At 44.5% G+C, this 24,880-nt stretch overlaps 2 protein-coding genes across 3 annotated transcripts in view; one reads left to right on the top strand and one right to left on the bottom strand.

Annotated features, from left to right (window-relative positions):
- Actr5 (actin related protein 5) overlaps positions 1 to 3,040 on the top strand; it is a 24,250-nt gene extending 21,210 nt beyond the window's left edge. Inside the window, exon 9 of one of the 2 annotated variants that reach the window (XM_033767174.1) lies at positions 943 to 3,040. In XM_033767174.1, the coding sequence (XP_033623065.1) occupies positions 943 to 1,197 (255 nt within the window). In that variant the 3' untranslated portion in view covers positions 1,198 to 3,040. The remainder of the gene's footprint in view (positions 1 to 942) is intronic. The other variant, XM_033767175.1, reaches the window with a different exon arrangement.
- Positions 3,041 to 14,910: 11,870 nt separating this feature from the next.
- LOC104873423 overlaps positions 14,911 to 24,880 on the bottom strand; it is a 17,435-nt gene continuing 7,465 nt past the window's right edge. Inside the window, exons 3-6 of the mRNA XM_033767097.1 lie at positions 24,437 to 24,874; positions 21,024 to 21,098; positions 17,075 to 17,181; positions 14,911 to 15,303 (exon numbers count right to left, since the gene is read on the bottom strand). Coding sequence (XP_033622988.1) covers positions 15,287 to 15,303; positions 17,075 to 17,181; positions 21,024 to 21,098; positions 24,437 to 24,874 — 637 coding nt within the window. The 3' untranslated portion in view covers positions 14,911 to 15,286. The remainder of the gene's footprint in view (positions 15,304 to 17,074; positions 17,182 to 21,023; positions 21,099 to 24,436; positions 24,875 to 24,880) is intronic.

Genomic DNA, 24,880 nt, shown 5'->3' with positions numbered 1-24,880 from the left:
TTTTTTTTTTTTTTTTTTTTTTTGGCATGTCTTCTTGTAGTAACAATAGCTGCATTTATTGACTGCTTGGTACCAGACAGAATAGTCTAAGGAACGTACCAACTTCCTTATTTACTCACCGTCTTGTCCTGAGCCCTAGCGGTGGGCTATCCACTTGTTATCATGTTATCTGATCTTACGCAGGGGCCCTTTTTACAAGTCCCTTGCTATGAAGCAGCCAAGGCACTTGGACTCCAAAGCTTGTGCTTTTCTTGCCCCTGTTCTCCCTCTGTGCATGCTGATTCTGTTTTGTGTGGCCTGGCCTTCCCAAGTTCTGAGGCCACTTGGAACTTCTGTGGTTGGTGGAGGGACAGAGGTACGAGGGTGGTGGGGAGTGAGACAGGTGACTCCTGAAAACAGGAGGCCCGATTTGAGCTTGCGTGTTCCTCTCAGTGGTCAGGATTATAGGAGAACCCTCCCTGGGCTGCCGACGCCCGTGCTGAGCCAATTGTGGCAGTGACAACTAAGCATGGGCAGCAGCATCACAAAGAATGCACTGATTACCCAGCTGTCATCTCTCCCGTGATTCTTTTGCTGACATGGCTAGAACTGCTTTGCATCAGCCACTGCCTCGCCTCTCCTGACACTGTGGTTGGCAGCATTGTGAAGCAGGAGGCTGGACAGCTGGTCTCTGACCTAGAGTGGCAGGACTTGCACTGTTAAAAGCCCCGTCTGTTCTGTGAGGTCATGCCTGGGACGCTGTTTATGCTTGCTGTTATGGGAGTCAGAATGTGCACTCAGCCATTTGGAGGGTGAAGAGACAGCTGTGCAACATCTAGGATTTCAGTGGGTCCCTCCTGTGTGTGTTTCTGAGGACAGAGATAGGAGACTGTAGCTCATTCTGCTGAATATTCTTGCGTGGTGCCTAGAGCCTTTGTAGTGAGCATTCACTTCTTGTTTCAGGTTCAGCTCGCCTTGAACCCTGTGCTGGATGCCTGGTATGGTGCTCGTGACTGGGCCTTGGACCACCTGGATGATGTTGAAGCCTGGGTCACCAGAAAAGACTATGAAGAAAAGGGAGGAGAGTACTTCAAGGAGCATTGTGCCTCAAATATCTATGTCCCCATCCGCCTGCCCAAGCAGGCTTCACGTGCTTCAGAAGCTCCAGCATCTAGCAAAGGCTCAGGGGCCAGTGGAAGTGGCACCGGCGAGGCCTAGCAGATGGTGCTCCAGAGAGCAGCTGCCCCCGGGTCACACTGGCAATGTGATGGGACAGTGCCTCTGCTAGGTGTATCAGCACAAGTGGTCATATGTGACTACAAAAGCAGATTTCTCCTGAGGAGAAGAGAGAGAGGCATTGCTGTAGTAAAGGACTTGTAGTGTCTTCTGCCATCTGTGGAACTGACTGTGCATGAGCTATGGCTTGAATCTCCGACAACAGAAGCCAGGTGGAGACCAGGGATGTACAGAAGGCACAAGACTTATTCCTTAAGGTTTTGTAAAGCTTTTGTTTTAAAAACTTTAAAAGTTATCGGTATGGTTATTTAACTGTATGAATGCCCAGCAGTGGGAGGCATTTCATGTGTACAAGAAGGTCATGTTTATGTCATAGAAGCAACTATCTTCCCTCCTTGTATTAATTCCCCTTAGCGGTAAGAGGAAGTAAGAGAAAAAGTCACCTGCTTGCAGTCACTCTTGTTACTTACAGGCCTGCCTGGTGCCCTCTTCTGAATAAGCAGAAATGAGGTTATGGCCCAACTTTGTTCATACTATTTTATTTGCTGGAAACTTTTCTGTATTTTTATTTCTGCTTTTGTGAATTAGTTGGCTTCTTTTTCAGGCTTTTCTGAAGAATGAATTAGACTGAAGAAGGCTAACTCTGTAACCTTTGCAGTTTGTCCATAATCTCACATTCCCCATACCCTTATAGCTTCATCTTTTGGGGGGGGGGTGTCGGGGATGGAACTCAGGTCCTTGTGCTTGCAAGGCAGGCAGTGGCACCACTGAGCTATAAATCCCCATCTCTACAGCTTCATCTTAAATGCACAAATCACCCTGCATTTTTACAGATTGCTTGGTGAGAATTTTAAGTGTCAAACACACTGAAGAATGAGCCCAGGAGGCCTCTGAACAGCTGATACTGTCGTAGAATCTGTGCATTTGGATCCTGTGGAACCTCAGCTATAAGTTCATGAGGGACATACTTGTAGCGTGGTTCAGGAATAGACTGTATCCCTGCCAGCCAGCTGGACGTAGCCAGAGCCCAAAGCCACACATGGAGGGTACTGAAGACCACAGGGATTGTGGTCTGGTGACGCCTGGATTTTAGGCATTGGTCTCTAAAACTGAGAGAATAAATATTGTTTTAAGCACCAAGTTTGTGGTCATTTGTTATAGCAGCCCTTGGAGACAAATACAGATTGCCAAATTGAGCCAGAGAGAGTCAGCTAAGCCATAGGAAAAGAAGTACTTGCCTGAAGAATGTGGGAGCCTGCACAGTAGCAGGGCCTAGAAACATCAGCAAAGGCTTAGCCCAAGGAAGCTGTCACAGGCAGTGAAAGGAAAGGGCTTGGAACAATTCCCCACATCCTCCTTTCTCCAGCCCCTAGCAGTCACCATTCTGTTCTCCACTTCTGTGAGTTTGATTAAAGATACCTCATAAAAGTGGAGTGAGTCATGCACTGTAACTGGCTTATTTCACATAGCATAATTTCCTACAAGTTCATCCAGGTTGTTATGGATGGCAGGATTTCCTATTCTGAATAGTATTTGTATGTCTGTACCACATTTTCTTTATCCATTCATCTATTGATGGACATTTAAGTTGTTTCTATGTCTTGGCCATTGTGAATAATGCAGTGAATGCAGGAATACAGATCTCTCTCAGGTCTTGATTGTATCCCTTTCTGTTCACAGAAAGATTATTAAGTCCTATGATGATTATATTTTTTTTTGAGGATCTTAACATACTGTTTTTAATAGCAACTGCACCTTTTTGTATTCCTACAAACATGTACAGTGTTCCAATTTCTTCACATCCATCCTTACCAATACTTAATATTTTCTGGGTTTTTATTTAAATTGTTTTGTTTTAAGACTTAGAGTCTCGCTGCATAACTCAGCCTGGCCTCAAATTTGTGGTGATCCTCCTGCCTCAGTTTGCCAAGTGCTGGGATTATAGGCATGTGTCACCACACCCAACTGTTTTGGTTTGGTTTGGTTTTTTTAAACTAGCAAAACTAACAGGTTTTGCCAGGAATGTAGCTCAGCAGCACCGCACCTGCCTGGCAAGTGCAGGGTTCTGTATTTGATCCCTGGTACCAAAAAAAAAAAAAAAAAAAAAAAAGACCAAGGTTTTGCTTTGCATTTCCATGATGGCAAATGATATTAAGCATCATCTTGTGTACTGGTTGGCCATCTGTATGTCTTCTTTAGAGAAATGTCTATTTTGGTCTTTGTTATTGTTGAGCGTTACATATTCTGGATATTAATCCCTTGTCAGATCCATGTCTTGCAGATATTTTCTTCTCTAAGTTGCCTTTTCATTCATTTTATTCCCTTTGCTACGCGTGAGTGTTAAAGTTTCCTACAGTCCTGTATGTCTATATTTGCCATTGTTACCTGTGCTTTAGTGTCATATCCAAGAAATTACCCATCTAATATCATGAAGGTTTTCCTTATATTTTCTTCTAGGCATTTTATAGTTTCAGGTCTTTTCAGTCTTGCCAACAACATTCGATTTTATATTGAGGAAAAAAGGAACAAAATTAATAATTAAATGGATAATTCAGAACTTTCCTCCTCCCTGCAGAAGAAAATACCTGACTATAAACACTGTTAGGACACAATGGTGAGATTAGGAAAGTTAACTCACCAGTGTCAGATCCTAGTAAAACTATTGGGGGTGTAGTTCAGTGGTTACATATGGTTATGTGGCACAAGGCCCTGGGTTTGGTCCTCAGCACTGCAAAAACAAAGAAAAAAGACCTCGGGCTGGGGATTTAGCTCAGCAACACAGCGCCTGCCTGGCAAGCCTGAAGCCCTGAGTTCATTCCAGGTATCCAAAAAAAAAAAAAGACCTCTGGGTCCCTAGAAAAAAGACTAAAACAGCTTACACAAGAAAATTAGATGACACTGACACCAGACCTTTCTTTTTTTTTTTGGACATACTTTATTCCTTCAAGAGAATGAGCATCAAAGCTGTTAACACCAATGTCTATTAGTAAAACCTTGGATAGTTACAAGGCAAAAATGGTTAAATAGATAAATAAGGTTGTTTGAAAAATAACCTAAGCAGAGCTCAGTGCTAACCCCCTGTAATCCCAGCATTCTGGGAGGCTGAAGCAGGAGGATCCCAAGTTTGAGCCCAGCCCAAGTGATTTAGTAAGACCTCAAAAAAGGGATAGTGTACAGTTGAGTGCTAAGTCCCTGTATCCATTTCCCAATGTGGGGGTGGGGTGGGGGTAAAATTTAAAATTAGAAAACCTGATTGAGACTAGAGAAGGCACAAATACACAAGGAGATAATCATCAAAGGAAATAAATCATCTACTTCACCCAATTCTTTGTAAGTCTATTAGAAAATTTAGATGAAATAATCAAATCTCTGGAAAAATGCTACTTAATCCAAACTGACCCTCCAAAGAGATAAAAATAAAAACAGACTTATTTCTATTAACTAGAAGATCCCAGAGCTGCCCCTTCTCTTCCCCCTAAAAGCTCCAGGCCCAGTTGAGACATAGAATTCTATTAGCCTCAAAGACACCAATGTTCCTGAAGCTTTTTCAGAGCATAGGAAACTAATCTCAAACTATTTGAATGTAGAGTGTAAGGTTTACTATCCAAATTCAACAGTTTGTGAAAATGCAAGAAAACAGTGGATCAATCTCAAAAGTATCAACGAAGGCCAGGTGTGGTAGTACACACCTGTAATCCCAGCAGTTGGGAAGCTGAGGCAGGACGATCGCTGTAAGTTCGAGACCCAGCCTGGGCTACACAGTGAATTCCAGGACCCTGTCTCAAAAAAAGTATCAATGAAAACACAAGTCAGTTCTTTTCTTTTTTTTGGTACCTGGGATCGAGCTTGGGACCTTGCACTTCTGAGGCAGGTGGCAGCACCACTAAGCTAAATCCCCAGCCCACCAACACATTACAGAATAATACTTTATAAGCAAATGGATTTTTATTCCAGGAATGCTAGTATAGTCACCAGCACCAAAAACCTCAGAGGCTTAATTCGAGGCTTATTTCTTGTGCTGCACGTCTAATGTGAGCAAGTGAGTAGGGATAGAATGCATTGTACCACACCATCCACCAGCCGCCATCTGATCCAGCCATCTCAACGCAAAGCAGAGAGGGAGCATCCAGGGTTAAAAGTCCTGGCTCCCAAATGTTTCAGAAGTGACACATGCTGCACCTACTCAGATTTTACTGACCAAATCATGTGACCATGTTTAATTGCTTAGAATTCTATTTTACTTCCTTGTTAAACCTGTGTATGTTACATTTTGGTAGTTGCTTTAGGGACAGGGATGACAATAAGCATCCTTCGTGTATTATATAGTCTGCCTTGAAGTAATTCTGTAATGCTTCACATACAGGGTGAGAATGGGAGCACGTCACTGCATTTCCACCACTGATCCTTCTTACTGTTGTGTGTTTTACTGTTAACATATGTTATAAAACCGACTACACATTGTTAATAATTTTTATTTAGTCAGTAGTCTCCTAGAGGAATCTAAAGGTCTTTGAGTTTTCTCACACTTTGATTCTCCCATCCAGGAGGGAGGCTATGAGGGAGGATGTTGTTTCCTTTGCTGCTCTCTAACCCTGACATTCTTCTCAGGAAGGCTTCATAGGATGAGGGAGTGGTTTTCGTCTTCTGGCCTGTGCCTCCCTGATAAAGCCTTTGGAAACGTTGCAGAGGAGACCAAGTGGGGTTCTCTTGGGAGCCACTGCTCAGCCTGGACAACTTGGCTCAGTAAGATCAAGGGATGAGTTCTGCAGCCTGGCACTTTCCAGTCTGTTAAGTGTTGTTTTGTGTTTTTTGTTTGTTTTTTGAGACAGGATCTCACTGTAGTTCATGCTGGCCTTGAACTCACTATGCATCCAGAAGTCCTCCTGCCTTAGCCTCCCTACTGAGTCTTGGGATTACAGGTGTGTGCCACCACGCCTGGCCCATTATGCAGCATTTTGATGAATACCCATCTAGGCATATACTTTTCTTGCCAGCCATTTGCCAGCTGGGGGAACCAGCTGGGAATTGCTAAGGTTTGAGGTTGATGGGAACTCACCAGCCTAGGCAAACTTTTAGAAATGTTAGCTTTAGTGTGGAGATGGGACACTTTACCTGCTGGTTACTTCCTGGCTATGGGATATTTCAGCAATGATTTGCCCTGGGTTTCATCACAAATGTTAATCACCTGCGAGGCTTTATGAGGGACCAGTAAATAACTATGCCCTGATGATCATTGACAGAAAAGACCTTTCCCAGTGTGTGGACTAAGTGCTTTTGTTGCTAGCGATTCTGTTGCCTTGGTCATAGGCATTCTGAGAAGGGATTCTCAGATGTTAGAGTGTGTATATGAATCTAGTTGGCCAGAGCATTTGAAAGGCCCCCAGAGAGCAAGGAATACCTGCCCTCTTTTTCTTGTCAGCTCTTCTGGACTCTGTGAAACTGACAGGAAGCTCTTAGAATACTGCTGAGCCATGCTGAATTTTGGAGACGTACTGATCACACCAGTAATCCAAGCACCAGTGTGGGATCGGGAAAAGCAAATAGGTCCTCTTGTGCCATCTGGTGGCTTTCTGGAGAGCACCACAAGGACAGGGTTGCATCTTCAAGCTCTTCTGAATTCAGATCTGATTTTGAAGAAGGGCCACATTTAAAGGCGCTGTCATAGGAGCATGGTTGAGTGATGAAGGTAAGAGCAGAGATGCAGCTTGGGAAGTGAAGCACTTTGGCTCTTTGTGAGCCTCAGAAGCAGTCTTGGGGCCTCTATTTCCTAGTCCATATTCTAAGTTTGAGTTCTCAGCCTGCTCCTTTGGCTCCGTGCTTCTAGTGACATTTCAGTGCGTGGCCTCAGTGACAAGAAAGACAGAAACTTCCCTGCTGGAAAGTTTGGAAAAGCACAACTCCTGAGAGCATTGCAGAGCTGGTTAAAACCTGTAGGTTAAATGGAGAGTGCTTTTACAGTGCAGCCTTCAGCCCTCCAGCCCTCGCACAGGCAGTTGGTGAAAGCGTGTGGCTCTCATCCTCTTCTGGTTTCTATCACAAGTGTTACAGGAAACAATCTTTTGAGCCACCTGAGTTTTGGGGAAAACCATGTAATTCTTAAAAAATCTGGTTTCAAACCAGTATCGTTGCTTAATTGCCCTGATAATCTTTCCATGGAAGGCTGTGCATGTGTGTGTGTGTGTTTTAATGAAGGTACAAGGTTTTTGTGTTGGCCAGTGGGTGGTACTGGGGATCAAACTTGGGACCTTGAGTTTGTGAGGCAGGCTGTGGAACCAGTGAGCTAAATCCCTGGCCCTGGCCAGATGAGATTTGAAAATTCATTCTTGTAGACCAGCGGTGGTGAACTTTTGGCACACATGCTACAACAGGCTGTCTGTTACCCCTGAAAGCTCTAAAAGGTTTGCTGCCACTGTTCTGAACTATGGACTGTGGATAGTCCATAGACTGGATTTCCATAAAATTGAGTTTGAAAGTCTTTGTCTCAGCTTAATTTGACAGTATATGTTTTGACTTGGAAATATACTTGACAGTATATTTGACTTGGAAATTGTGTTTATTATACAAGATTATAAAACTAACTTCAGTCCAAATAAGAGCACAATCCTTCAAAGCAAAGTAGAACAAGTGAGCTGAATTATGTATCAAGGTGGTGGCTTTTATAGAGAGGACTTATTTTAAGTGACGTTAAGTAGGTGACTTTATTTTAAGTTACATTTTTCACACTTGTCAAGAAAAAATAGTAGTCAGATGTACATCTTTCATGGAATATGTTCTAAGAACAAAAGCTGCAAAGAAATTTTACTGTTTTCAATAATTATGTTGTTAGTAATAGCACTGGTATGGTTATTCTGATGATATAAATATATGTGTCTATATATTCAGGTAGTTATTTTAATGTTTGAAGCCAATATTTTCAGCATAACAAGGTGCAAAAATATAAATAAAAAAGTTAAATAAAAATTCTGTAATCCCAAGTTTAAACTGCAAATGTCAGTATGAACACATGATGTATTTTGTCTGTCTTTTTTAAAGTTAATGTTTTTCCAATACTAGACATTGAATCCAGGGACACACTCATGTTAAGCAAGTGCTCAGCTACATCCTCAGCCTTTTTAAAAATATTTTGAGACAAGGTGTCACTAAGTTGCTCAGGTTGGGCTTGAATTTGCAATCTTTCTTCCTCAGCCCTCTGAGTAACTGAGACTTTGGGTGCCTGGCTCCTTTATTTTAAAAATATTAACTTCCCAGCTAGAATATAGTCTAGAAATAGTGGACAGCTGACAACAAGGAACCTCCTGCTGCCTACATCATGGCTTCTCCATACTCTGAAGGAACCAGTACTCCTCAGAGGAAATAGCTGTTTTCAGAGGAGCCTAGATACCATGTTGCATCACAAATCAAGGAAACTGTCAAAGACTCAAGGGTTTTTGGAGTCAGATCAATAGAACTCAGAAGCCAACTTTCTCCTACTGGCCTAGGCATGGACAATTTGAAGTTTAGAAAGAACTGAAAAATATTGAAATCCATATATTCACATCCGGTTGCCTTTGGAAGATGCTAGAGAACCAGCTCGTAATTCTGAAACTAATAAATGAAGGTGGGTGGGGAAAGTAGACATGGATCCTGCCTTCCCTGGGCAGACCTACCCCACGATGGCCAAGCAAATGATAAAGGAAACATTTTAGGGGATTCCAGATGATAAGGAATGATGGAATTACCACCATTTTATTTTATTTTTATTGAATTTATTGGTACAATCTAGGTATACAATACAGTTACATTCATTATTGGGATCCTGTACCTTTACATGATAGGTCTTGATTCACATTGTTTTCCCCTTGTCCCTGCCCTCCCGAATACCACCATTTTAATTCCTAATGAAATAATGGCAAAGACAGTCATCATCAATGATAGCTAAAAGCCATCCAGTGAAAAGTTGAAGGGAATATTTATAACGGGAGGGTATTATATGCCTCTGCTGGGATACGATATAATACCGAACATCCTTTGTGAAGTATTCCTACAAAACTAACCTTTAGGTTTAACTGCTGACTTAATGGAAATACTGGGGATGGAGAAACACTGTATAAACCAGGTCCCAGCTGGAAGCAAATGATAGACTTAGACCAGGATAATTATAGGAAGGTTTATTTACAAAGGTAAAGGCAGGTGTAGAGGATGGTGTAGGATCTTGGATGATGGGCAATGAAACCTTCATCAGTAGCAGGGAGAAGTTACCCAAACCTGGAAGGAGAAGGTGTTTTGCAGAGTAGCTGTCTTGAGGGGAACCATCATCTTGGTTAAGGAGCACAGCCAAACTGAGGTTGGCCTTGTGGATGGAGCCATGGAAATAAACAGCCTGACCTCATTCTCCTCCCCACCTCGCATCCCTCCCAGAGCTCCCTATTGTCTAACCCAAGTCAAGTAGCTCCCTCAGGTCAGCTTCCTAAGGCAATAACATGGGATGAAATTATCCAGGACACAGAAAATGTTCCAGGGCAAAAAAAACAAACAAACAAAAAAACCCCTTTCTTTCCCATCAAATAAATTGCCAGGAGGAAAAAAGAGAGAAGAGAACGTGTAAACTGGAAAAAAATTTAAGAAGCTAACAAAATATGAACCTTTTTGGATCCTGCGTCTAATAAATTAGCTGGTTTTGTTGCAGTTTTTAAAAAAAATTTTTTTGGATGCAATCTAAGACATGCAAACACGATTTTTGATGATATGAAAGAAGTACTGATCATTTAAAGAAGATACAGTTATGATTTTTGTGGTGATGGGGGCGGTGAATGAGCTTGTTTTGTAGCGATGCGTAATGCTGATGAAAAGATGCTTTGGATTTGCTCCAGCAGAGTCGGAGGGGGAGACAGGGTAGTAGCGTGGGGGGCTGCAGCTGAAATGATTGGGTGTTGCTTGTCATAGAATTTGGGGGAGTGGAGTAGAGGCTTGGTACACTTCTCTCTCTGCTTTTCTGTGTTTGAAATTTTCCATTTAAAAGAAAACAGCAATGCTCTTGGCCTTGTCTTGTTTATCAAACAGTAAAGCATCTTGGACACTGCTCAGCATCAGAGTACGTAGAGCCGCTTCATTCTTCTCTTTTTAGTGTCCAAGTCGAGCAGCCCTCATGTGAAAATCTGAAGTCCAAGATGATCCCAAATCTGAAACTTTTTGAGAGCCAACATGATGCCACAGGTGGAAAAATTTCCCACCAGCCCTTATGTGATGGATCCCAGTCAAAACACAAGGAGCACTAGAAATATACAGAATTCCATTCAGGGTATGTGTACAAGGTCTACATGAAACACAAGTGAGTTTCATCATCTTCAGGCTTGGATCCTCTCCCCAAAGTATCTCATGTTTATGAAAATACTCCCAACCTTGAAAAGATCTGAAATCTGAAAGACCTCTGGTCACAGGGTTTCAGACAAGGAATCCTCCATCTCTGTGCAAACATATGTCAAACACGATAAAGGCCGTAGAGGTGCAGTCAGCACACCTGTGACATTTTACGTATAATTTTACCCAAATACATAGTAGCACGTGTCTCAAGGCTCTGTCTACATCAATACAAAGGGAGCTTCTACATTCTTCTTTCTTTTAATTAATAAGTTGATGAATGGAGAAGGAATTCATGAGGTTCTAAAAAACCGTTCTCCCACCCTTTGCCCTGTTATATTAAGAAATGTAGAAAGAACTGTAAACATTTTCCCATGATGGGCACTGCTTTTCTAACTTTGTTGAGGTATTTTCCGTGAAGAATAATTTTATGTCCTCAAATGCTTTTAAGTTGTTTTTGGGTTTTATGTCAAATTTATTCATTATGACATAATGAAAAAAGTCTGATGTTTTCTTATATATTTGGTTTTTGTAAACCTCTTTATTGTAAGCACACACACACACACACACACACACACACAATGACGTAAAACAATGTACACCCAGACAACTTGTGGTTAAATGACCATGTAAGCCCCTGGCCAGATCCATCTCTCTGCTCAGAATCTGTTCTTAGAAGAAATCAATGTGCTGACGTCTGTAATATCCTTTCTGTGCTCTTTTAGTGTTACCACCTGTGTTAGCTTTCCATTACTGTAACGAATACCTGACATAAACAAACTTACAAAGAGAAAAGGTTCATTTTGACTCAGGGTTTTAGAAGTTCAGTCCATGGTTAGTTGGCCCTGTTGCTTTTGGGCCTGTGGTGAGGCAGCTCATCATGGCAAGGAGCATGTTGAGCCGGGTGGAAAAAAAGGTGAGGAAGGGCTGGGTTACCACTCTCCTCATTTAGAAGCACAGCCCCAAAATGCAAATACCCTCCACTAGACCCTACCTCTCAAAGCTTCTCATACCTCTCGATAGTGCCAAGCTGGGGTCCAAACCTTTAACATATGGCCCTTTCGGGGATATTTAAGATTCACATGCCAGCATTACTTTACTATGTGTCCCTAAACATTGTTTGTAGAATTCACTCATGTCGGGTTGGAGTGTAGTTCGGTGGTAGAGCACTTGCGTAGCGTGCATGAGCCCCTGGGTTTAGTCATGAGCACTGTACTAAAAGAAAAATTGTCCATGTTGCATATAGCTGTGGTTCACTCATGTTCATTGTTTTACAGTATTTGGGGTTTCCTTTCTTTTCCGTTTGTTTTCACTGTATGGTGTTTTATTGCATATATGTACCATAATTTATTTATCCAGTTGGAATTTATCTTGGATGTAAGACTCTAACCGAATTTGTTTTCAAATGAGTAGCTTGCTGATCCAACAATATTTATCGAGTGATCCATCTTTTCTCACTGATTTAAATGCTCCTTTTACTATTTATTAGATAACCTTCTATATTTTGATTTACTTCTAGAGTCTCTCCTCTGCTCTTCTCGTCTTTCTGTCCGCTCCTGAATTCATCATGAACTGTTTATTACAACCACTTTATGAATGTACTTTAAGATCGGGAAGATTTGTCTCCCTAGATTTATTTATTTCTCTCCCTCCCCCAGGATGTTTTTTTCCCCCTGCATGATCCTTTGAATCAAGTTCCAAAATAATCTTGGTGTATTTTTGCATCCCATTAAAATTATACATTAAAAGACAGTAAAATGATATCTTTTCTTATTGAATCATCTAGCCAAAAATGGGATGTTCCTTTTTCTTTTATTTGGGCCTTATCACATAATAGACCAAGGGGATTATTCATATAGGCTTTGTGAAGTAACCCATTTATTTTAACATTTGAATAGTATTCTATTGTGTTTCATTCCGTGGTTTATTTAATCGTTCCACCTTTGACTGACATTTGAATAAATGTTTCTAAATCTATTCTATTATAAATAGTACTGCAAAATATCTCTGCACGAGCATGTGTTTGGGGCATGTCATTTGGAATATTATTACTAGAAATTAAATTGGTTAGACCAAAATTTTTTAATTTAAAGAAAAGTTGATAAAGATCATAGCAATATAAAGAGAAAAACCAAGGAATTGAAGAGCACACTATCATGAAAAAATAAACAGTAGGATGATAAACTTATAGAATACATCCAAATAAAGCTAAGATAGGTAATGTCCTTGCTGTTAAGGAGAGGGTCATAGCAGGAAAATGAAAGGATTATTACACAATTATCATGACCCTGATCGCAAATGCAAAATCAACGCCTGTTTGTCCACAGGATGGAGGCAGAAGTGGCAAGGCTGCCACCGTGACTCTGAGTATCTGCTCTGGGGCTTTTCCTGACTGCTTTGGCCACTAGGGAAACCTCCACTACAACACACTGCTGGGCAAGGGAATGGAAGCCCCCAGATGGCTCCTGCTGTTCACTGAGTTCACTCATGCACCATGGGTCTTGGAGACTATGTGAGAAATGCCTTTCTGCAGAACAAATCCCACCAGAATCAGGCAGAAACAAGATAGAGCCCTGAGGATACCATCTGAGGTCCTAGATCCAGCCTTGCCTGAAGATGTATCCAAGCAGGATTGTCTGAGACCTGAGCCACAAGCAATAGTCACTGTATCAGGCCCCAGAAGACACAGGACTGGGGTGAGAGGCTTGGCATCTCATTGGGGGCTCTAGTACTGCTCTAGTACCGCTCTAGAAGATTAAAGCAGGGCACCTGAACAGAAGAAGACAAAGAGCCAGATATATTGCTGCAGAACAAACCATCCTGAAATTTAGGTGCTTACAGCACTTGCATTTGCTCAGGATTGTGTGGGTCAGCAGTCTACAGTCATAGGGTGGCTTGAATTCCCTGGATGACTTAAGGTGGCCTCACTCATATCTGGGGCCTCAACTGTGATTCCTGGAGCAGGTGGGGCTGGCTGGTCGTTCTCTGCACAGGGTCTCAGCCACAAAGAGTCTACCCCAATATTGTCCACAAGGTGGCGGTGTTCAGAGAGAGCCAGGCCCAGTGAGCAAGTGCTTCTCGGGCATAAGCATGTAGGACCAGACCAGGTGCAACCTGACGATTGCGGGGGAACCAGTGCTTCGATAAGAGGACTGAATCAGTGGTTAGGGAGCACAGGATGGGGACTAACCAATGCCTACCAGGGACAAACAGGTTCTAGAGCCAGGCCAGCCTGGGACTGAATCTTCATTCTGCCATGTACTTTCTCTGTGGCCCTATACTAGTAACTTTTCCATTCTCACCATTGGTTTCTTCCTCTGTAAAACCAACCTAACAGGGTTGTTGTGAGAACCAACCTCTCCGGGCACAAGGAAGCAGTGTGTCGGGAGTGGTGGTAAAGATGGTGATGGCCGATGACGTCGGTGGTTCTCTGCCGGTGCAGAAAACGCTGATGGGCGAATCAGCATGGTCTGTTGGAGGAGGACAGCTGAGGGCGTCGCAGGCGCAGGCAGAGCGGTGGCCTCATCACTTCTGAGGAGTCACCGCCTGCTGGCACCTCCCTCTGGCTAAGGAGCACGTTCAAAGTCACGGAGGTAGGAGTGAGAATAAAGGGCTTGACAAACTGCTTCCACAGCACGTGTGTGTACCCAGAGGAGGGCGCCTCGGCACAAGATGGTGAGCTCCCGCCCCACTGTGACCCCCAGATGCTTATGTTAAAGCTCTGACCCCAGGACCTGGGAATCTGAATGTGTTTGGAGACAGATCCTTTAAAGAGGTGACTAAGTTAAAACAAGGTTGTTAGAGCATGCCCTAATCCAGTCTGGCAGTTGTCCTTGCAAGCCAGTCATGGTGGTGCACACTTGTAATCCCATCACTCTGGGAGGCTGAGGCCGAAGGACTACAAGTTCAAGTCCAGCCTGGGCAACTTGGCAATTTATTGAGATTCTGTCTTAACATAAAAAGTAAAAAAAGGGCTGCAGATGTAGTTCAATGCAAAGATCCTCTATTCAATTTCCAGCACACAAAGAAGGAAATTGGAACACACACAGAGACACCTGTACATGTGCACAGAAGAGAGGCCAGGTGAGGACACGGGGAGAGGCTAGCCCTTGGCAAGCCAAGCAGAGGCCCTTGGAGAAACCAGCCCTTCTAATGCCTCAGCCCCAGACTTCCAGACTGCCCACACGAACCCAGCTGTCTGCGGTGAATCAGCCTGACCTGAGGAACCCCCTGGAGGGACCCGCAGTAGGTGCTCCAGTTGTTAGCCAGCATTAGCCACCAGGCATGTGAGGGAAGAAGCCTGCAGGTGATTCCAGTCCAGCCACTGAATCTTCCAGCTGATCCTCCAGACATGGGACGGACAAGCTCTCCCTACTGCGCGCCCTTTCCAGATTTTGGGCCCACAACATTCATTTAACCCCACTCGATTTGGGGTAGTTTATTACACAGCATTTGGACCCCGTCTCCACCATCACCAAGGCTTCTCTAGAGGTGCCACTGGCTCACTCCAAGCCCGGTGGTGAGAACACCCCAGCTTTGACGAAGAGCTGATGCCGCCACCACGCGGCCAGGAGAAGCAATGCAAGACCTGCTGTGGCCTTTTTAAGAGCCGCTTATGCGCATTCATCGCTGGGAACCTTCACATCCCTGATAGCCGAGTGGAACTGGTTTTTGTATGTTTTCATCTTTGGTCATGAGATTCCATTTACAAATCCACTGTCTCTTACACTCCCTTTCAAAAGTCAAAGTTCTCTGAAAATTGAACATTAAAAAAATCAGTTTACACAGGCTCACTCCATAGCTAAACCTAATTCGAACTGGCAGAAGGCTGTGTAGTCTTCCACTTAAATTTCTCTGGGAGGTATTGGTGTTTGGTTGTAGGACGCCGCTCCAGACCTCCCTCGGGAACTATATCATGTAGAGAGCCGCAGTCCTCAGTGTGGTTCCCAGACAGCAGCATTCACCTGGGAATCATGGGAAATGGAAATCCTCGGGCTCCTCTCCACAGGGATCCAGTCCACAGGGCACCCTCCTGTGCTCTGACAAACCCTCCCAATGGCTCTGGCACGGGGGATGTGCAATACTGTCTTAGCACTCTGTTGCCATGGCAAAATACCTGCGAATAACAATTTAAAGGAAGAAAGGCTATGCTGGCTCATGGCTTCAGAGGTTTCAGCCCATGGCCAGTTGGCTCTGTTGTTTCCTGAGCCCACGGTGAGGCAAAAACATCACAGCAGAAGAGCAAGGCAAAGGAAAGCTGCTCACCTCACAGCAGCCAGGAAGCAGAATGAGTAGGAAGAAGCCAGAGAGAAGGAGCTGGGAACAAGGTCATCCCCGTACGACTCACTCCCTTCAATAAGCTACACCTCCCAGAAGTCATTCAGCTATCCCCGGATTAATCCACAAGCCCACCAGCTGGCATTTTGGGAGGTTTTACCTCCAAACCATAATGAGTACATTTATAAGATCCCCCAAACCTAGAAACTCCAAAGCACAGTCAGTCTTCATAGTTTAAGATGAGTGATTGCTTTCAGTTGTGTATTTTGAAGTTTTAAGTGATGTTCAAGGAAGCCATATGAGTTTTACGTTTTGAAAAAGGGGGCAGAGCTTCCTTGCAGCAATGGAGATGGATGTGATTAATAACCCTAAAAGCTACCTTTTGCTGAGTGTTTATAAACTACCAAGCACTGAGCTAACTGCTTACACTTTCCTGATCCACACGATGATTAGGAGACAGGTATTTTTAAGACGAGGGAAACTGGGGCAAGAGGAGCGAACAATGATCAAAGCCTGGAGTGGCCACCAACAGGAGCTGGGGCATTCAGTAGAGGGACACAGCCACAGCTCAATTCTTCTGCTGGCAGCTGTCCTGCAAGGACCTCTCTTTGGCTAAGCCCCATGAGAAGTCAGAGGACAAGAGAATTCTTACAACCTTAGCCCAGAGGTGCACAGCAGGTGGAGAGAGAACCTCCAGGTAGCGGTGGTGAGGACTGCCCCTGTTTTATACTTCTGTGGTATCTGTACATTCTATGGTATCACAAATATATGCTGTTTCTAAAATGTAGAAAAGTATCACACTGCAAGTGTTGGTTTGCAGCAATTTAATTCTTTTTCAACTCACCCCCGTCCTCACCAATTTACCTACATTATACAGGTAGCTTTATTTCAGCTAATTTTCTGTTGTTTAGAATTTCATCATATTACAATGCTCCTTAATTCATTTTTCACTAGGCAGGTACTCCTAAATGTGGACCAGCTGGGTTGCAGGAGACACATATATATCTTTATTAAACAATGCCAAATTTCTCTCCAAAGTGACTGTGTCCCAGCATTTGGGGTTCTGGTTCCATAGTCCTACCCTACCCAAGTATGAGCAGACTTTTTTTTTTTTTTCCATCTATGAGATGCCTGCGAAAATTTACCTTCTGGCTGTTTTATTTGCATTTTCCTGATAATCCCAAAGTCAAGCAGCTCTTCAACCAGTCTGTTGTCTGGGGACACACATCTTGCCTTCATACCTTACCTTTGCCTGTATATCTTCCAAGCCGAGACTTCCAGAACTCCGGATGCCCTGCCTCCCCTGTTCCAGGCAGATACACATGGGAAACACCTCGGCTTTCAGGCTGCCACCTGCGACAGATGTTCCAGACTCAGTTTGTGTTGCTCAGGATTGGGGAACAATTTCTATTTGCTATAGATGTCATCTCCCCTCCCCCAGGGACAGTGAATGACAAAAGCTAGATGGCTGGAAGGGAGGAGGGCAACAGCAACAATAGCAGCAGCAGCAGCTCAGCGAAATGGGCCAAAAGAACAGCCAAGCCTTGGTTTATAATTTCCAGAATAGCATCTTGCTACATTTTCAAGCGCTGTGCATCAAAGCCCATGTATTCTAGGATGGGTAAAATTGTTCCCTGAGCCCTCTGGTAGCCTGGTAAGTAGGGACATCACTCATTCAACAAATTCTTACTGCACTGCTCCCAGGTGCCAAGCTTTGCCAAGAATTGGAAATTCAGTGGTAAACAAAACAGACCCAGCCCTTTCCTGGGACCCTGTGTTAGTGTCTTCGGCAGCCAAAAGAAAAGACCACAGAAATAATAGGCATTTCTTTCTTGGGCTTCTGGGGGTTACAGATACTATATCAAGATGTTGGCAGGAGAGGCCGGGGATTTAGCTCAACAGTTCAGTGGCCTGCCTTGCAAGCACAAGGACCCAAGTTCAATCCCTGGTACAAAAAAAAAAAAAAAGATGTTGGCAGGTTCATTTCTCTCAAAGCCTTTCCCCTGGCTTATAATAGCTGTCTCCCTCCAGTGTCTTCACAGGGTCATTTTTCTTCCTTCTGATACCCTCATGTCAAGACACCAGTCCTGTTGGATTCACCCATGTGAACTCATGTTACCTTAGTTATCTTTTTAAAAAAGTATGGTCAGTTTCTGTCCCTATAACACAATACCCAAGGCAGTTAACTTATATATAGAAAAGGTTCATTTTTGGCTCACAGTCTTGGAGGTTCCAGCCTGAGATCAGGTGACCCCATAGCTTTGGCCCCTGGCCAAGGTGGTACATTGTAGCAGAAACACACAGCAGAGCAAAACCACTTATTTCATGAGCCAGGAAGCAAAAAGGAAGAAAGAGACCACAGCCCCATAATCTCCACAGTGCCAGTGACCTAAGGACCTCCCCAAACCCCACCTCCTGAAGGTCCACAGCCCCTCCTGACGCTGCCATCCTGGGGACCAAACCTTTAGCACGTGTACCTCTGGTAGACACAACCACAACACAAACCATAGCAAAGACCCCATCTCCAAGCAGTCACATTCTGAGTACCGGGGATTAGGACCTCAGCCTGTGAGTCTGGACAGGGAACAGCACAGTTTGACCATCACGCTGTAGTGGGAGACTCAGATGTTAACTCAGTAGTCACATCTGGATGTAAAATTATCTGAGGGGCTTTGACTCAGGGGGTTCGAGGTGCCTTCCCTGAGGAGGTGACATTTGACTGAGCATTGCAAGAAAGGCGGAGCCAAGCAGAGAGAAGGAGCGGTAGCCTAAGCAGAGGGACCTGATGTGCCACCGTAATGGAAAAGCCTGGCGGGTATCTGCTGACCTGAAGGCAGTGAAGTGGCACAGGTACTGGAGGCGTGCATGGGGCTGCACTCAGAGCTGGGGCGTCCTGCCCCAGACACCAATCATCACAGTGCTTAGAAAATACAGACCCAGACTAGGCACGGTGGTGCACGGCTGTAAGTTTAGCTGCTTGGAAGGCTGAATGAAGCAGGAGAATCGGAAGCTCAACACCACCGTGGGGAACTTGGCAAGAACTTGTCTCCCCATAGGATGTAGCCCTATGCTCCCTAGGTGTAATCCCCAGTATCCCAAACAAAACAAAACATAAAAGACCCAGATCCCAGGCCTCGCTCAGGTCGGCTAGATCAAAATCTCCAAGAGAAAGGGCCCAAGAACCTGCAGGTTTCCTCCAGTGTTTTCATTTTGAAACATATCAAGCCTCCAGAGAAATTAAAAGAAAAATAGGAATGCTTGAATTCCCTTCACCCAGGCTCACCACTTGTTAACGTTTTGGCTCATTTTCTCTTTCTCTCCCTGTCTTACCCTATCTTCAGCATGCATTACTGAAGAAAAGGACCAAGATCTCCACAATCGCAACCATATCATAGCTAACAATATTAACATCAGGTCATAAATGCCATCCAGTGTGCAGAGAAGAGTTTAATTCTCATATGTCCATGGAATTTATTTTATAGCTATGTAGCTACTTTTCCTATCCAGTATCTAATCAAAGCACATAGATTACACATTTTGTTATGTGCCTTTAGTCTGTATTAATCCAGAATAACCCCTTGCCTTTTAAAAAAGAATGGTATTGATTTGAAAGAAAAAAGAGAGCCCAAGCTTGTAGAATGCCCCACATTCTAGATCTGTCTAAATATTCCTCGTGATTAAAAGCAGGTTAAGTATTTTTGGTGAGAAGATGAGATAGAAGGTGCCAGGTACATGGTATTGCATCACATCAGGGCAAACTATGTCAGGCTGTCCCCCTCTGGGTGGTGCTGAGTTAACCCTCCAGGTAAGAAGGAGACTGCCGGGTCCCTTCTCCGTAAAGCTACAAGTGCCCCTTTTCAATTAGTCAATAATCTGTGCTGTCATGTTTTGAACTACGTGAAGATTCTGTTAACCAATAACTTTTCACTCCATGGCTTGGGCTTCTTGCTGATTCTGTGCTCACCCAAGTTTGAGAAACAGGGAATTAGGCAGTGACCCTGAGCTTTGGCTACCCTGAGTCAGGTGGTATTTTCAGCAAACCTCTTCGGGTGTGTGTGTGTATGTGTGTGTGTGTGTGTGTGTGTGTGTGTGTGTGTGTGTGTGTGTGTGTGTGTGTGTGTGTGTGTAGTGTGTGTGTGTGTTTGGCACCCGGGAGCTACATCCTGGCCCATTTTTGGCCTTGGTTTTGTTTTCAACTGTGTAAAAATCGATCCCCCAGTGATTCCTATTTAAATGCTCTGGGGTAGGTATCAAAATATCTTAAAGTTTCCTCAGTGAATCCATGTGCAAGAGAGTTACTGTGCAAGACTCACCATAAACTGAGTATCAAAATGAAAATCTAGAAAATTTAAAGAAATGGAAACCAGTTCATTCCCCCTCTTAGTTACCTCTGTCCTCACATTACAGGAGGGAGTCAGTTACCTGGTAGCCCCAAACCTCTGGCATTCCTTCCACACCACTTGCGGGCTCCCTCTACCAGCAAACAGCTTTGTGCAGGGTACAAAGGAGTCAGGAGAGAGGTCACTTCCCTCAAGAGCAGGGGGACGTGGGAAAAAAAACGCACATACAAATACACACGAGTATTGTACAATAGGAGTTTCTTAGCGCAGGAAACCACTGGGAAGAGGAAACGACCGCCCTGAGCTCTTGCTGGAGCCAGGACTCTGCCCTGGATGCCTCTGCTCAGCTCAGTTTTATTTCAGACCACGTGGCACCTCTGCACTTCTGGTGAGTGTGCTGCTTGGGTCTGGCCTGGAGCCATGTCATCCTCACCGGCATCATCAGCATGGAGACAAGAGCCACCTAGCAAGGCTTCCTCTGGGCCAGACATTGGACAAGTCGTCTGTGGAGTGGACGAGTGAGCGCTGCCAGCCAGCAGCTGCCCACTGACGGCCATTAAGAAACCCTGCATCTTGTTCCTCCTGGCAGGAACTCCTTTTGAGGCAGGAATGAGCACAGTTTTTCACAGATTCAGGGGCCTCTAGGACTTGTCTCACATTGTAGCAGCCCTTGTAAATTCACCTAAATTCAACCTTTTGTATAATGAGTCTGTAACTGAGTTGACTGAGTTGCAGTTGAATAGTTGACAGAGAGTGATGTAAAGAGTTAATTCTATATTTGTGGTATCAGTGTTTCTGATTTTATACGCTGGAGCCAACCCATTTTTTTTTTCAGGTCCTCAGACACTCACTGACCTTCGGTTGTACTGTAATGTTTTACCGTAGGTGGTACCGTAAATGGCCTCGAAATCAAGGAGCGGACTTTCCTGCCTGGGGACAGAAGAGAGCATTTGGAAGTCACCAAATGTGTTGCTTTCAAGGACTGAAGTATACTTTACCCTTCTTTTAAAAATGTTTATTGATATATAATTCATATCATAAATTTACCCACTTGAAGTACAGGGGCCCATGGTTTTTAGTATATTGATGGTCATGTGACCACTATTACCATCAGTGTTAGAACATTTCATCACCCACAAAAGAAATAGCCTTTACCAGTCACCCCCTACTTACTCCCAACACTACTCTCCCAGCTTGGCACCCACTAGTCGGCTTTCTGACTCTATGGATTTGCCCATTCCGGACATTTCAGACAGACTCATACAATACGTGGCCATGTAGCTTGCTTCCTTCATTGAGCATTGTGTATTTTGGGGTTTTTTTTGGTACAGGGGATGGGGACCTTGCGCTTGCAAGACAGGTGGCAGAACCACTGCACTAAATCCCCAGTCCTGTGAGCATTGTGTTTTCAAAGTTCACCCATATTTCCAAAGCAGCTACCTCATTTTACATTCCCACCAGTGATGGATGAGAGTCCCAATTTCCCTGTAGCCTCACCAGCACTTGTTATTATTGCCTTCTTAGTGGGTGTGAAGTGGCATTGTATAGTGGTTTTGCTTCACATTTTCCCAGACAGCTGATGATATTGAGTATCTTTACATGCACCTATTGGGCAATTCTTTATCTCCTTTGAGGAAATGACTATTCAGATCCTTGCACATTTTTAATTGAGTTATTTGTCCTTTATTATTGAGTTGTTAGAATTGTTTATGTATTCTAGCTACAAGTCTCTTATCAGATATATAATTTGCCACTACTTCCTCCTATTCTGTGAGATATTGTATTAATTTGCTAAGGCTTCTGTAACAAAATTACCACAGACTGGGTGGCCTAAGCAACAAATTTATTTCTCACAGTTTTGTGAGCTGAAAGTCCGAGATGAAGGTTGACAGGTTTGGTATCTCCTGAGGTCTCTTGCCTCCTTGGTGTTTCTTCTTAGAAAAATATTAGTCATAGTGGATTAAAGAACCACCCTAAATGTCTCAATTTAACATTAATACCTGTAAACTTATCTCCCCAAATGGTCACACTCAGAGATACTGGGGGTTGGGAATCAAACATATTGATTTGGAGGAAACAAAATTCAGTCTATCTTTTCACTTTCCTGATGGTGTCCTTTGAAGCACAAAATTTTAAATAATAATCAAATCCAAATTTTTTGTTGCTTTTGCTTAGTCATATCTGAGAAAGCATTGCATAATCCAAGGTTATAGAGATTTATGCCTACATAAATCTGAGAGTTTTACAAGTTTAACATCTAAGTCTGATCCATTTGGGGTTAATTTTTTTTTTTTTTAACTGGGGATTGAACTCTTGCATTTGCAAGGCAGGCAGCAGAACCACTGAGCTAGATCCCTGGCCCACTGGGTTAATTTTTGTATATGGTGTGAGGTAGGGGTCCATCTTCACTCTTTCACAAGTGAATATTCAGTTGTCCCAGCATCATTTGTTGAAAAAACTAGTCTTTCTCCATTGAATTGCCTTGGCACTTCTGCCTAGGCACTTTTGTTGAAAATCCTTTGGCTGTAAATATAAGGATGTATTCTGGACTCTCAGTTTTATTTGGTTGATTGATATACTCATCTTTATACCTTCACCACACTATTTTGGTTACTTGCTTTGCTTTGTCGTGGGTTTGGAATCACAAAATATGAGTTCTCCAGCTTCTTTTGAATATATATATATATATATATATATATATGTATATATATATATATTCTACCTTTTGGTATCAAACAGTATGGGAGTATGGGTGATGCAAATGAACAGAGACCTGGGGATTTGGGACACTTCCTCCCCACCACTTCAAGACTTCATTTCAGGAACTCAGCTCCAAGTTCTACACATGCCTCAGAGAGATGGATTACCACCTTCTCAGCCCACAGCTCTTCATTATAAATCAATGGAAACGTTCTGCAGAGAACAATGCTCCCCTTGGGTTATTTTAAACATCACTTGAAGACTTCCCCACCTGCTCTGCTCTTTAATTGCTCCTACGGAAACAGTGTCAGTCACAACTGGATTATTAATGAACTGCGGGGGGTGGTGGTGGCAAATGAAGGGCGGGCATCAGAGGACCTGACTTAGGGCCCAAGAGGACTGGAACAAGCCCAACACACAGGTTTTTGCACCTCCAAGAAAAGTTAGTGAGTTTCATCAGCAAATAGGAAATCACTAAAATTCAGGTCGTACTATGGCCTCAACAGAATATTGCCTGTAAAGACCCAGAGTTCTTCAAACAAGACTGCTATGAATTGAATTAACCGTGCACCATCTTCAAATTCCCCCCAAATTAAATCGTCCCTTCCCCCATGGTTGGCTCTGGGGTGCTTAGGGTTCTAATCTGCCCCCCCCAAACTCAGGAAACAAAGCTCTTTGTAGAGAAGAGAACTCTATTGTTCTAAGGTCAGCGCTCAGCTCAGCGAGTGTGGATTCCAGAGAATGTTTTGGGATCCCCCCCCACCGCCGTTTTGTTTATTAACTTTCTCTCTTCTTCCTGGTGGGAGGAGGGGTTGGTTCTCAACAGCAATTTAAAGATAGTGAAATCCATTGTTGTGTAAAGAAAGGCGTACAGTGCTCGGCCTTCTGACCCAGAAGAGTCTGGGACGAGAAGACAGAGCCCACCTTGTATGTTTCACGTTGTGTTTTTAGCATGAAATCTCAGGGAGGCAGCCAGGTCTAGGTCTCGCACATCAAAACCCCACAGACGTCAGCAGAGGTACGACCACTTCCTTCCTTCTTTGACTTAGCTCCCTTCTTTCCAGAAAGAGGAAATGATGCAGTCCACGTCTTCGCAGGTTGTGGCCCATATGCTCCCACTATGTGGCTCTACCCTGTCCCCAGGGCCAGGCCTCCTCTCTGGACGTCCTGAGAAGCCTTCAGATTCCGGCTGTGCACCTCAAGGTAGAAGTCTTGACTTTTCTGGCCCTGGCACTATTGTATGTGACCACGTCATGTTACTGTTCCTCTCGGCTTCACGATGCCCATCTGTCGAATGGGAGCAACAATACCCTCCTCGGCTGGCTTTCCCTCTTTCCATCCTGGTGGGCGGGAGGAAGAGATCAAAACACAGCTCTTCCGAAGCCCGGCTGCAACCCAGCCCCTTTCACTTTCCTGCAGCTCGGAGGAGAGTCCCCACCCCTACGGCGGCGCTGGGACCCTTCCCACCTTCGCTGGCTCGGGAGCCTAACCGGGTTTGCTTGCCCACCCACTTCCCGAGACTCAGGCCCCGCCTCGGGGGAGGAGCCGAGAGCGGCGACGAGGCTTACGGCAGAGAGGAGCTGGCTCTGTAGCCGCGCGAGCTGCTGCGGCTCCGGGTCCTACGGACAGAGCCAGGGCCGGGAGCCGCCCGGGGCAGGGCTCGGGAGAGCGGTGAGTTCCTCAGAGGCGCCGCCTCCTCCCCTGCGCTGTGCGGCTGGACCGGGCGGAGGACGAGGATGGGGCGGGGAGGGGGTGTTCTCAGCTGCGATAACCTGCCTGGAGGGCGAAGGTGCCTTTGGCCAAGGGCCGGTGGTTTAAGATAATTTGGGGTGGGGTGTCCCGGAAAGGCGGGTAGAGAACGCGCGGCTGGGGAGTTGGGCCGGCGTGTGGGCGTTCTCCCGCGTCTCGCGCTCCCTCGGCGAGGCTGGGGTAGGGGTGCATCTGCAGGTTGTTGGCTGGGGCTGTCGAGGCCCGGTGTCGGGCGGGGCGGGGGTCCTCTGCTGGTTCTGGAC

Source organism: Fukomys damarensis, unplaced genomic scaffold (assembly GCF_012274545.1).
Source record: "Fukomys damarensis isolate Sample0158 unplaced genomic scaffold, DMR_v1.0_HiC HiC_scaffold_22, whole genome shotgun sequence".
In the NCBI taxonomy this organism is placed as follows: domain Eukaryota; kingdom Metazoa; phylum Chordata; class Mammalia; order Rodentia; family Bathyergidae; genus Fukomys; species Fukomys damarensis.
The sequence above is the reverse complement of the archived record's forward strand: the minus strand, read 5'-3'. Positions and strand labels throughout refer to the sequence as shown.